This window comes from Eulemur rufifrons, chromosome 7 (genome assembly GCF_041146395.1).
Source record: "Eulemur rufifrons isolate Redbay chromosome 7, OSU_ERuf_1, whole genome shotgun sequence".
Taxonomy (NCBI): domain Eukaryota; kingdom Metazoa; phylum Chordata; class Mammalia; order Primates; family Lemuridae; genus Eulemur; species Eulemur rufifrons.
In genome coordinates, this window is record NC_090989.1 from 256,850,612 (window position 1) to 256,865,053 (window position 14,442).

The 14,442-nt window shown below is 39.1% G+C and overlaps 1 protein-coding gene across 2 annotated transcripts in view; it reads left to right on the forward strand.

Moving 5' to 3' along the window:
* The window catches only part of NR4A3 (nuclear receptor subfamily 4 group A member 3), a 33,635-nt gene extending 29,250 nt beyond the window's left edge, over positions 1 to 4,385 (forward strand). For both annotated transcript variants that reach the window (XM_069474478.1, XM_069474477.1), the window contains exon 7: positions 4,028 to 4,385. In XM_069474478.1, the coding sequence (XP_069330579.1) occupies positions 4,028 to 4,275 (248 nt within the window). In that variant the 3' untranslated portion in view covers positions 4,276 to 4,385. The remainder of the gene's footprint in view (positions 1 to 4,027) is intronic.
* Positions 4,386 to 14,442: the final 10,057 nt, after the last annotated feature.

Below are 14,442 nucleotides of genomic sequence, written 5' to 3' on the forward strand. Positions count from 1 at the left end.
GCTCTGCAGCCATGTTTACCAAGCTGCAAGAAGAAAGGAGATCCCTTCAACTAAAATGTCAGTGATTGGGTTTTAAGGAATTTGAAATTACTAGGAAGGTCCCAGACACTTAGTGACTCCCTAGTGATTTGAAAATCTTGCTGGCTGCTGGCAGTAGTTTGCATGGAGACTGAATTTTATCTCAGCCCTTTTGAAAGAGTAAAGAAGCTACAAATCCAGTGGCTGTTCAAAACAACAAAGAAGGGTTGAGGTGCCTTTGGCTTCTAACAGGAGTGTCTCTGAATTCCTCAAGGAATTCCAGGCCTAGAGTTGATCCAGCTGGCAGGAGGTATCGATCTCCACTTGAATTCACTGAATAAATAATGGTTGCCATAGTTATTGAGCAGTTGCAACTGGTTGGAGAGCAGGGAAAACTCCGCGGCACCTTCTGTGAGTTTGGCCATGAGAAAGTCTGGTTATAAGGTTCCGCAATCAACCCCCTCCCGAAATCCAGCCAACACACTGTTCAGTTTCTTTATCCTAATAATCAATATGGGATCTTGAATATTATGTGAGATATGAGACACTGAAAGGAAGGGGAAGCTTAAATCAATGGATTGTTATTTTATTCTAAGAAAAGCATCTCTCCCTAGGTTATGAATCGAACTTGATACATCTCAGTATTAATGGAATTTGGTATTAGCAAGATGATGTTTGGTCATGTTATACCTACTAGAGGGGCTTCACAAAAGACCAAATCTGTCTTGTATTATTTTAACATTATACAAACAGCACTAACCTGGAAATTTTAAGAGAAAGGAAAAAGATATCCAACAACCCCATAAGTATTTTCACTTTTTTGTGTGTCCTTTCATCCTTCTCTATATGCAGAAATAATTTTTGCATAGAGGGAATCACATCTTAGATATGATTTAATATTCTGCTCTTTATTTAATGTTGTAAATATTTTCCATGTTGCTTCATAGCCTTCATATTCGTCTTTTTTGATATCTACAGAATCTTCCATTATATGGATGTACCATCATTTACTTAAAAGTTGCCCTATTCTTCAACCCTTTACCTTCTTCCAGTCTTTTGTTTGTTTGTGTCGTTTGAGGGGGCGGGGATTTCTTTTGGTAATATACCAAATGTCTCCATGCATACAGTTTATTCTTCTGTTAAATTTTTCCTTTGGATAAATTCCCAAGAGTGGGATTACTTGTCAGAGGCTATGAACATTTTATAGCTCTTGAAATTTACTGCCAAATTTGCAGCTTGCTTTTTTGCTTTTGGGGGAAAAATAAAACTTTAGGCGGAACACCAATGCAGGCAGAATTTCTCTTAAAGTTCACTCTTGGGTGCTTCCTCTGAGACTGAAACATGGGGACTATGTATTTCGTAAAGATAAGCCCTAGGAGACAGGTTTGCACCTGGGCTGATTAGCTAATAGTTTCCTGGGGAAAGGAAAATCATGCACTGCAGAGCCTGGGAATTAGGAGTCTTTGCTGCCTTTTGTTAGACATTGTAGATACCAGCCACTTGCCAAGTGTCAGGCATTGTCTTAGGTGCTGACTATACCATGTGGGTAGTACTCTACAGTCAACAGAACATTCTTCCATAACATCGTCTTAGTGTAGCCTCACAACATCCCAGGGAAGTAGGTTTTATTATAATCATACTTTTTCTTTTAATTTATTGTGTAACATTTAAGATACACAGGAAGAATACAACTAATAAGTATGTATCTGCCACCCAATAATTCCCATTTTCCTACGAAGACACTGAACCTTACAGAGATTAGGGTACCTGGCTAGGAAGTGATAGAACCAGAACCGGAACTCCGGTCTGTCTGACTCCAAGTCCAGTGCCTTTTTCCCTATAGAATGTTGTATGGAGATGAGATGCCTGCCAGTTAGAATCCACTGAGATTTTTCTGGCAATGTTCATGGTTGTGCTGTAATGTAATTATAACACATCAGAGCTGAATGGGACCTTAGAGGTCATTAAATCCAACCTCCTCCTTTTACAGGGCCCTAGAGAGGGAAGAACTTTCCCAAGTCTTACACAACTAGCCGAACTGAGGACAATATAGATTGCCTAGATCCAGATCTCTTTTATTTAAGACAAGAAAAGAGGAAAATGTCTGGATAATAGCTTCGCTTTTCTGATTGGCTTTTCTTCAAGGAAATAACTTTTCTAACAAAAATATTCCAACTAAAAAAATAAATAGGCCGGGCGCGGTGGCTCACGCCTGTAATCCTAGCACTCTGGGAGGCCGAGGCGGGTGGATCGCTCAAGGTCAGGAGTTCGAGACCAGCCTGAGCAAGAGTGAGACCCCCGTCTCTACTAAAAATAGAAAGAAATTATATGGACAACTAAAATATATATAGAAAAAATTAGCCGGGCATGGTGGCGCATGCCTGTAGTCCTAGCTACTCGGGAGGCTGAGGCAGTAGGATCGCTTGAGCCCAGGAGTTTGAGGTTGCTGTGAGCTAGGCTGACGCCATGGCACTCACTCTAGCCCGGGCAACAAAGTGAGACTCTGTCTCAAAATAAATAAATAAATAAATAAATAAATTTAGTAAAATCTAGAAGCAAATGCGTGATTTCCCAATAGAAGGATGTCTTCCATCGCTCAAAGATTATGATTTTACATGTAAATGTACTGAGAGAGAAAAACTTTGAAATAGCCAAACTCTTCCCTTAGAGAAGAGTCTCTGATATCTAAATGCTGAGGGAAAGCAAAGTGATGTGTATTGGAGGTCAGACTCCTTTCTCATTACAGGGAGATGCAACATTGCTCTGGAGCAAGAGGCCAGAATCTGCCTCAGAAGACTGGATTCAAATTCCAGCTTTATTTATTTATTTTTTTTTTGAGACAGGGTCTTGCTGTGTTTCCCAGCTAGAGTGTAGTAGTATAATCACAGCTCACTGCAGCCTTGAACTACTGAGTTCAAGCGATCCTCCTGCCTCAGCCTCCTGAGTAGCTGGGACGAAGGGCACGTGCTATCACGCCTGGCTCATTTTTAAAAAATTTTTTGTAGAGACGTCTCACTATGTTGCCCAGGCTGGTCTCAAACTCCTGACCTCAAGTGATCCTCCTTCCTTGGCCTCACAAAGTGCTGGGATTACAGGCCTGAGCCACTGCACTGGCCCAAATTCCAGCTTTTAGCAGCTGTGTGACTTTGGGAAAATTATTTACCCTTATATGTAAAATAGACGATAATATTTAACATGGGCATCATTTTATATATTGTTTTGTAAAATATAAGCTACCGGTATTCATGTATTGATATGTTATAAAATGCCTGCTCCACATCTTTCTGGGCCTCTTCCCCTTCTCTTTGACTCTTCCATCTCCACAGCAGGACATGTGTATTTCGTGCAGAGTGCCAGGTGTAGTCAATAGGTGTTTCAAAGCAGGGGGAAACAAGGAAAAGAAAAGCTGGATTCTCCTCGGCGGTGATTATCATGAAAACACAAGAATGCACTTTATATTGGGTCTTGCCGGGCAGCCTTTGCATTAGCAAATAGAACGTACAGCCTCCCCACCTCCCTCAAGTGAGTCTGTCAAGATGGGAACATTAATTCAGCTGCCTGGATGTGTTTCTGTGCCACTCTGAAAAAGAGCTGCCTTCTGACAGGGCTTTTGTGAGAGCTTAGTAGGATAATAGGTACAAAATAATAACCACGCTGCCATTCATTCAGTGCAGCTAGGTGCCAGGAACTAGGCTTCACTTGTGGTATCTACCTAAGTCGGTCCTCCCAGAAACCCCGAACTGAGTATGATCATCATCTTCATCTCATAAGGAAACTGGGGCTCAGAAGAGACTTACTCAAGGGCACATAGCAAGTAAGTGGCAGGACTGGGATTCAAACCCTGGTGTCGTTTGATACCAATGGCCATGAACTACCTCTGAGAGGGAGGGCACTTTGATTGTAAAATGCCATCCCAGCTGGCAGAACAGGACACGGACCTCAATTAAGGATTGGAAGTGTCTTAAGGTGTGTCTGCCTCCTAAACTTGCCCTTTTCTGTTCCTCTGCAGAACGACATGGGTTAAAAGAACCAAAGAAAGTGGAGGAGCTATGCAACAAGATCACAAGCAGCTTAAAAGACCACCAGAATAAGGGACAGGCTCTGGAGCCCACTGAGCCCAAGGTCCTGGGTGCCCTGGTAGAACTGAAGAAGATCTCCACCCTGGGCCTCCAGCGCATCTTCTACCTGAAGCTGGAAGACTTGGTGCCTCCACCTATGATCATTGAAAAGCTCTTCCAAGACACCCTTCCCTTCTAACCAGGAGCAGCCTGGGCAGGGAGCTGCCTCATCTGCCAGCACCTGCTTGCTAAGCAGCCAAGGGATGGGTCTAGACACCTACCAGTTCCTGTCCTTCCTTAAGGGAAAAAGCCGCTCCTGTAGAAAGCAAAGACTTTTTTTTTTCTGGCTCTTTTCCTTACAACCTAAAGCCAGAAAACTTGCAGCGTATTGTGTTAGGGTTGTGTTTTATATTTAGGCTTTGGGGGGTGGGGTGGTAGGGAAGTATAGTTCATGAGGGTTTTCTAATAAATTGCTAACAGAGCACTTTTGGACGATGCTATCCCAGCAGGAAAAAATAAAGGATAATATAACTGTTTTAAAACTCTTTCTGGGGAATACAATTATAGTTGCTTTGTATTTAAAAACAAGAACAGCCAAGGGTTGTTCGCCAGGGTAGGATGTGTCTTAATATTGATCCCTTTAAAATATGCTTCCTGTATCAAAGGTACATATGTAGTGCAAACAAGGCAGAAATTCCCTTTTCTTAATTTCTTTCTTCCTTTATTTTAACAAATGGTGAGAGATGGAGGATTACCTACAGATCAGACATAGCAAAACAATAATGGCCGTTTGCGTCCATATACAAGTGCAATTTTTAAAAGTGTTGTCTTAGTCTTGTTTATTAACTCTCCTTTATTTTATATGGAAATAAAAAGGAGGCAGTCATGTTAGCAAATGACACATGCTAATTTTCCTAGCAGAGCCTTGGTTCACCTGCCCTGCAGAACCCTTCTGAGGTATGGCCCATCCAAGACTTTTAGGCTATTCTTGATGGAACCAGATCCCTGCCTTGACTGTCCAGCTGTCCTCAAGGGGGATCAGATTAAAAAATGGATTACATATAACTGTTTTGGTTGTATTCTATCAGCCCCACCAAGAGTCCCCTAATCTTGTTTCAGTTGTAGCAACTGACTGATAGATTCATTCAGAAGCCCCAGGAATGTTTGATAAGTCAGTCAAGTATTTGATTCTGAGATGAGAACATGCAAATAAGTAGGAATTGGGTCATACAGGGTAAGCACCAGGGATAGTAAGGATTTTTATATATATAATTTAATTTTTGTTATTGGTTAAAGAGACAATTCTGGAGAGCAAGCAAGTCTTTTTAAAAAAATAGTATGAATGTGAGTACTAGAAAGGATTAGTGGGCTGCGTTTCAACATTCCGTGTTCGTACTCTCTTTTGTATGTTTATACTGTTAATGCCATATTATTATGAGATACTTTGTGGCATAGTGTCCTTATTTGTATAAACATTTGTATGCACGTTATATTGTAATAGCTTTGCCTGTATTTATTGCAAGACCACCAGCTCCTGGAAGCTGAATTACAGAGTAATTAAATGGGGTGTTCACAGTGATTTGGGTACACCAATTAGAAATTAAATAAGCAAATATATATATATAAATATAGCAGGTTACATATATATTTATAATGTGTCTTTTTATTAACCATTTGTACAATAAATGTCACTTTCCATGCCGTTATTTTATGGTTCATTTGCAGTGACTTTTAAGGCAGTACTGTTTAGCACTTTGATATTAAAATTTTGCTTATGTTTTGCTAAATTCGAATAATGTTTGAAGATTTTTAGGTCTAAAAGTCTTTATATTATATACTCTGTATCAAGTCAAAATATCTTTGGACATTTTGCTAAGAAACAAACTTTGAATGTCAAACTGATGTCACAGTAGTTTTTGTTAGCTTTAAATCATTTTTGCTTTAGTCTTTTTAAAGGAAAAATAACAAAACTATGCTGTTTATATTATCATTAAATTATACAATCAAACAAATGCCAAATGAATTGCCTAATTGCTGCAAAGTATAACCCAGTTAGGAAATCATGTACTTTTTTTTTCCAGGAGTCATTCTGATATTTGATCATGTATTATGTTTGAGCTTTTATGAAAGATTATTATTTTTATATCAAGATTATAGGACCTGGAATGTTAGGATTTTTAAATGTTAGACTTGGAAGTGGCCTGACTTGTCAACTAGTCCAACCTGAAATTCATGAAGGAGAACACTGGAGCCTATTGAAGGGTAAAGAGTTACTCAAGGTGAAACAGCTAGTAATGGAATCAAGACTAAGACCTAATTCACCTTTCCATAGTCTTTTTTTTTTTTCCCTCAACTTACTGCATCTGTAGGAAATCAGGCTTTTAAACATAACCATTAATATTTACATTTTACCTGAAGATAACCATGAGTAAAGTAGTACTTTTGCATTAATTTTTTGAGCTTATATGCAAACATAATAAACATTATTAAATACCAGGAAAGCTAACATTTCATGCAAGATAGCTTCAGACCAAATTCAAATTGAATTTGAATAAATTAGAAATACTGTGCATACATAACCTCCTTGTGCACCATTAGTATTTGGAAAGTTAATCCTTGTTTTTGTCATGTCTGTAAGGGAAGAGTAAAACAAAACAAAAAAGCAGAGCCCTAGAGAAATGCTGTTACTCTTTATTTTTACACTCATAAGATTTAAGGAAAAGACTTTTTAGCCATCGTATCTATTGGTTGGGAGGAATGAAGAAGCTTTTTTAGTAATAGGTCCAGACACTAGTCCTGAAAATAAAGATCATAGTATGTTCTTCTGTCTTCCATAGTTATTACAACTATGAGGGCCTCGCAAATCATCTATCAATTCAACTCTCTTTTTTTGTCTTAATGTTGCACATAAGTTTATACGGAGTGGATGACCACACTAGCTCAGAAGAGGACAAGTATTAAAGCAGGTAATTCTTCCCCTAGTGGGAGAGCTCTCTCAGTGTGAACATGCCTTCTGTGGGCAGAAATCAGGAATCCACCAGCTGTTAATGGAGAGTGCCTTGCTTTTATTTCAGACAGCAGAGTTTTCCAAAGTTCCTCTGCTCCTCTAACAGCATTGGTCTTTAGTGTGTGTTAACTTGTGGTTTGAAAGAAATGGTCTTGTACATTAACAATGTAAATTGAAATGATTAAATTAAATTACATTTTATCAATGGCTATTTGTGTGTTGAATAAGCACGCTTCATTTAATAATTTCCTTTTTAATTATTATATAATAGTATTTGCTGTGAACTCTTAAACACATCCTAAAATTGATTTTTTTAAAAGGCTTAGTGATGCTGAAAAATTAATAGGCATTCTGAATTGGAAATATATTAAACCTCACTGATTGGAAGGAAGGGCATTCTAAATTCAATAACCATTTATTGACTACTTCCTGGGGGCAAAGCACTGCTGGGTGCTTTGAGGAGATACAAACATGCACAGTGTGTGAAACTCCATTTTTCTTTCAACTGTATATAGCTTAAATGGAGCTAACAATTTGTTGCCTAAAAGTATTCTTTAGAAGTATGAAAGATTCATTTTTATATCAAGATGATAGGATATTAGTTGTTTGTGAACCAAAATTTCCAAGAATCAGGGTTAGGTTCTCAAAGATTGATGAGCGCTCTCTTTTTGTTTAAGCCATTACTACTACATTGCTTAGAAACTCCTTCTTCACGGGTAATGCAAATGCAACTTTTATTCCACTCCACCCAAAACATCATATATTCGGAGTTAGTGCAAATACAGTTTTTGTGCGTTGATGGCTAAAAGTAAAAATGTAGGAACTCTGATAATTTACTTCTTCAGTGGGTGAATAAAGTATTTTCTGTGACATTTAAGTACTGAGTGTGGTCTAGGAATCAAACCATTTTTCTTATTTCTCAGCAGGACCTTCATTACTCAACTATAAAATACTACTAGTAAGAGTGAGAGATATGGTAGAGCGCCATCTTATATATGAATTCAAATATAGATGCTTGTATCAATAATAAAAAAATAATATATATATATATATATATATGCTTGGCCAAAAGGAAAACAATAAGAGGAGAGGGTTATTCCCCTTCTTTAGGGATGATAGGGACAACAGTCTGGTTTTAATGGGGAGGAAGCAGGAAGGTCAGGGCTAAACAAGTGACACTTGCCTGTAGTTGAATTTCTATAAGTTCAATACACAAAGATAAACACAAGAAGCTAATCATTCCAGCCTGGGCAACATAGTGAGACCCTATCTCTACAAAAAATAAGAAAAATTAGCTGGTCATGGTGGCATGCATGTAGTCCCAGCTACTCGGGAGACTGAAGTGGGAGGGTTGCTTGAGCCCAGGAGTCAAAGGCTGCAGTCAGCCATGATCGTGCCACTGCATGCTAGCCTGGGAGACAGAGTGAAACTTGTCTCAAAAAAAAAAAAAGGCTAATTGTGGACTTTTTAAATTGTGGTAAAATACACATAACATAAAATTCGCCATCATAATAATTTTTAAGTGTACAGGTCAGGAGTGTTAAGTATATTTACACTGTTGTGCAACTAATCTCCAGAAAGTTTTTTCATATTGTAAAACAAACTGTTTACTCAATAAACAATAACTCCTCATTCCCTCCTTCCCCTGGCACCATTCTACCTTCTGTCTCTTGAATTTGACTACACATATAAGTGGAATCATACAGTATTTGTATTTTCATAACTGGCTTATTTCACTTAGCATAATGTCCTCAGGTCCATCCATGTTACAGCATATGTCAGAACTTCCTTCCTTTTTAAGGCTGAAAATATTCCATAACGTGTATATACTACATTTTCTTTATCCATTCATCCAGCAATGGACATTTGGATTGCTTCCACCTCTTGACCATTGTGAACAATATTGCCATGAACATGGATGTGCATATATCTCTTCGAGACCCTGTTTTACATTCTTTTGGCTGTTTACGTTTGAGCTTAAGTATGATTTAAATGCTTTCCAAGGATAATCTTGATTACACATGGTTTTTTGCCTTAGGCATTGATTTCAGAGCCTCCCCATTCCTTTCTCTTAAGGAGGCACCTGAGGTTGCTCCATGAGCAAGGTTGTTTATAAACCTTTGTTCCAGGGCTAGGCTAAAAGCTGAAAGGACTAAAATATAAGAGGCTTAAATGGTCCATAATCTCAATCAAACACCCTTCTTTGAGAACTCCGCCCAACCAGTTGAAAAATCCCACCTAATTTCAAAGAGGGCTTTTGCACCTTCTATTATGTAACATCCCTCATCATGAACAAAATTCTTCAAGAAATACTTCAGAAAATTCTTCTTCATGGTTGTACTGTGATATTGACATAAGCAATGCTTTTCATGTGTGTGTTCTGTTTGGCTTGTGTTGCAAGCACACTGTCCTTCCTGCTCTATTTTTTCTGTCCCTGTCTGACTCATTTCATGGCTCCCTCAGTGAGCCCAGGGATCATCAGCCCCGTCTCTGACTCCCTGCTGTGATGCTGGCCATCCCCCATACTGGCCCTCTAATGGTACTTGATTTGAGAGGAAAAGAAAAGAGATCTAACATTTATTAAGCATCTATGATGTGTGCCAGGTACTCCAGTAAACGCTTTCATCCATAATCTCACTTAATATTTACTCTTTCTAAAAAGGCATGAACATGCCGAGTCTGAAAACGGGGAAAGAGGTGGGGAGAGGTTAAGTACCTAGCAGCAGGATCCCACAGCTAGCAAGATTTGAACACAAGTCGATCTGGTTCTGCTACCCCTAACTGCCTTCATAGAGCTGTCATTAGACCCCTGCTCCTTCTCATAACACAGGGGTCATTTAGCCTCAGTTCCTTGCTCATGAGCAAATGATAAGAATTCTACCTGGGCACCATAGTTATTAACCAATACTCTGATTCAACCTCATTTTCCTTCTCATTAATCTTATCACCTGTCTTGCTAATTCTTCAGACCCTGTGGCTCCACAGGTCCCCACCATTCTATCTCCATGGTACTCAAACTTTATCCTTCACCAGCCTTAGACCTACTGAGCCTTGTAATAAGGAGGCCCTGCTCCACTTTCAGAATCCCTTTCTGGGGCTTTCCCCTCTAAACACAAACATTCTCTGTCCTCAAAATGGACTTCAATCATTCAACCTCTCATGACTCTTTTCTGCTTCCAGCCAACCTCCCAAATTCCAGGTGATTTAAAACTTCCACTCTGACTCTATGGTCAACAGCTTCAAAGTTGTGCTCCTTTGGACTCTACGGCCACCTCTCTGTCTCCTTCTGGCCACTTTCACCAAACCCATCACCCCCAAGACCTGCTTTCTTTGTCCCTGCAAAGAGATGCTGGAACAAATGCAGAGAACCAGGCGATCCTTGCTCATCTCAGAGTTGTTGTTTTCCTAGCAGCCTGGCCTTCACTTTGCCCTTTGAGTGTATGTGTCACCTAACACTGAGATCCCCAACCCCCAGGTAGCGGACCTCTACCAGTCCGTGGCCTGTCAGGAACGGGGGCCGCAAAGCAGAAGGTGAGTGGCAGGTGAGTAAGCAAAGCTTCACCTGTATTTACAGCTGCTCTCCATCACTTGCATCACTTCCTGAGCTCCCCCTGAGCTCCGCTTCCTGTCAGATCAGTGGTGGCCTTGGATTCTCATAGGAACACACCCTCCTGCAAACTGTGCATGCGAGGGATCTAGGCTGTGCTCCTTATGAGACTCTAAGGCCTGATGATCTGAGGTAGGGCTGAGGAGGTGATGCTCGCACTGGGGAGTGGCTGCAAATACAGATCATTAGCAGAGAGGTTTAACTGCACAATAAATGTAATGTGCTTGAATTATCCCCAAACCGTTCCCCCAACCCCCTGTTCACCGTCCATGGTAAAATTGTCTTCCATGAAAATGGTTCCTGGTGCCAAAAAGTTGGGGACTGCTGCCCTAACACACTCTCTACCTTTTGTTCCTAAAACCCTGATTTCTTCCCCCCAACCATTTCATCCTTGTTCATTTTCTCCTGCCAGTTTTTAATCAATTTTTCAGAACTATACAAAGGTATTTTTAAGTATAAACACACACACGTATACTATCCTAAATAGTTGTTTTCATATTTCCTTGACCATATATACACATTTAGGGGTTATTTCCTTTATTCTAAAAAAATAAAGAATACCTCTTTATATTTATATTTTTGCTTTTCACATTGGCAAGATTCTATGAGAAATTAAAATAATATAAAATTGGAAATATATAACTGATTAAAAAGAAAAAAGTAAAATAGTTCATACACATAAAAAATGAACTGATCTAAAAGCATAAAATAATTGTAAATAGTTTATACATATGAGAGAATAATATAACAGACATCTTTGAACTTACCACCCAACTCAAGAACTATTGGAGTCCCTATGCCTCTCCAATCGAATTTCCCTCTTCCCCTCACCATCCTGAATTTTGGTCTATCATTGCACATGTATGTGTTCCTAAACAATTTATTGGTTAAATTTACATATTTTTGAATTTGATATTAGTAGTACCATAAAGTATATATTCTTATGCAACTTGATTTTTCTTTGCTCAAAGTTATATTTGAGATTTATCTATAATGCTGAATAGCTCTATTCACTAATTTTCACTGCTGTATATACCTCTCTTAATACATTATAATTTCTCTATTCATTTTTCTGAATGGATATTTAAGTTGTTTCCAGGTTCTTGCTATTATTAAAAACTATGATACTCCGAACATTTTTGTACAAGTCTCTGATGAACATGGACAAAAATTTCCCTAGGGTGGTGGTTTGCAAATTGTAGTCCCAGGACTGGCAGCATCAGCATCACCTGGGACCTTACTAGAAATGCAAACTCTCAGGCCTCAACCCAGGCCTCTACTGAATCAGAAACTCTGAGGAGGGTCCAGCAATCTGTGTTTTAACAGACCCCCCAGGTACTTATGATGCATGCTAAAGTTTGAGACCCACAGCTCTAGGCCTAGTAAGAAGTAGAGTTTGCTAGGTTATGGGGAATGCAAACTGTCTCCTTTATTAGATATGCCAATTTTCTTCAAAAGTGGTTATATCAATTTACATTCCCACCAACAATGTGTTAGAGTTCCTACTGTTCTACACCTTCCCCACACTTGGATTTGTCAGAATTTTTATTATTGTTAATCAAGTGATTATAAAATGGCATCTTAGTATGCTTTACACCTCATTTTTTACAGAACAAAGTCAATATGCTCAAAACAATTCGTCCGCCTTACCTTTCAGAACCAGCTTTCTTTTCCTTTCCAGCTCTCCTGCTTCTGAGATGGTGTAATTTCACCATGATGAGAGCTAGAAATCTGGGTACTATGTTTTATATGCCACCCCATCTTCCAGATGGCATTTGACAGTGGCCTTCTAGCAACAATATTACTATTCTTGCCCAGGGAGTGGCTGTATGCATGGAGATTTCAAGTTGGAGAGAGTCAAGGGTAGTATCAGGAGAGGTAATATTTTAGAATGGCTTATGTATAGGGTTGCTCTTGGAATATGTTTGATTTGTATTATAACTTATATGTTACCCGGGGTCTCTTTTCCTTAGGATCTAAAAAGGATTATTTTGAACTTTCTATTTTACAAATACAGAGGTAAAAGACCTCGCCAAGATATCTTTAAATTCTACCAATCTTCACATTAGCTCTCACTTCAGGCTCCCACTTTTGTTTGATCAGCTAGCTGTTAATGGGTCGTCTTGCTCTACTGTTGGTATCATCTCTGCTTCTGGTTTTACTCTAGAAGTAGAACTCAGATCTTTCCCATAATTTCCAACCAAAAATCATGAATAATACCCTCCTAGGTTCTAGAAATTTATCTTAAGTTACAGCTGGTGATTTTGGCCCCTTTTTCTTCACCCTCTCTCCATCCTTCCATCTGGGACATGGATACCATCTTAGACTATGGAGATAAGGGTACCTCCTGAGAACTGTAGCAAAGGAAGTTAGAAGGAATCAGGTCCCTGAGGGTTTTGTGGAGCAGAGCTACCCCATCACTCCGGAATTGCTCATAACTAGACTTTGCATGAGACAGAAATAAACTCCTTGTCAAACCACTATTTTGAGTTTTTCCATCCCTCAAAGCTAAGCTGTATCCCAACTAAGACACACAGGATGCAAGAAATACGGCTCACCTTCAGCATAGGTGGAAAAAGAGTTAGGAGTGTTAAGGATAGTGACTTATGGTGAATCATTCATGTTTTGAGGCGACCAAAAAAAGCCAAAGACATCTTAGGTCAACAATTATTTGTTTCTTTATTCATTGCTTTATTCATTCAACTTTGAACTAGGTCTCGTGTTTCTGCTTCCTCATAACCTCATAGACCTGATGATGCCAGCCTCCTCAAGGTCTTAATTCTTTCTATTTTCTAATTTTTCTCTCACTACCTTCTAATTTCAACTTTATCCCTAACTACCTCATCCAGTATTTTCCAATTTCTATTCCTAAGAAAGAAAATTTGATTAATCCAGCTCAACTTTTCATGTCAAACCACATTATAGATGCCTGGACAATCTGTGGATCAGGTGTCTGTGAGTAGTCTCTGGTCCAGTCAGCTATGGTTAAGGAGGAACATACACTGACCCTTCAGAAATTATTGTAGCTTGGATGGTTTCACTTGGAAGGGGCTGTGAATATCAGGGCACTGTGACTATAATGTCTAGCATACTAGGAAGCTTAACCTGGCTCATGGGGCCAATTGTGAGGGGCACGTGTGATAGAATCATTTCTTCTTGATCGCCTTAGTGCCTAGCACAATGCCTGGTTCACTGGAAACCTTACAAAATGCTTGTTGAGTGAATTCAAGTTAGATATTCATTGATGGGGGTAGGAGCTGGTAAAACATGTCAAATTCCCAAGAGATAAACTATGTCATGATTTCCAAAGTTGGTATCCAGAGCCAAAGTGTGTAGTTTCATCCTTTCTTAACTTTAATGCAAGAGACAGAGACAGAGAGTGAGAGAGAGAGTGAGAAAGAGAGAGAGAGAAATCAACACAACCCCAAGGAAGGTTTGTTTTTTCCTTTCCTTTAGAAAGCAGCTGTCAGTTTAACTTATCCCAAAATACTGTCAGTGATGAGCATGACTGAAAATGCGTTTTATCTGTAATTAGAGAGATTACATTAAACACTATTATTTGCAGACACACATTGAATTAACCCTAATCGAGGCTAGCAAATAGTAGAGCCTGCCTATTTCTCGCCTCAAAATTTTTAGAAAATTGTGACAGTTGACACACAAGGGACAATGCTGACGAGATTCCTTTCCATCAAATGCCAGACAGTAATTGTAATTGCCTTTAAAAATGTTTTAAGCAGTTTCGTTAGTAA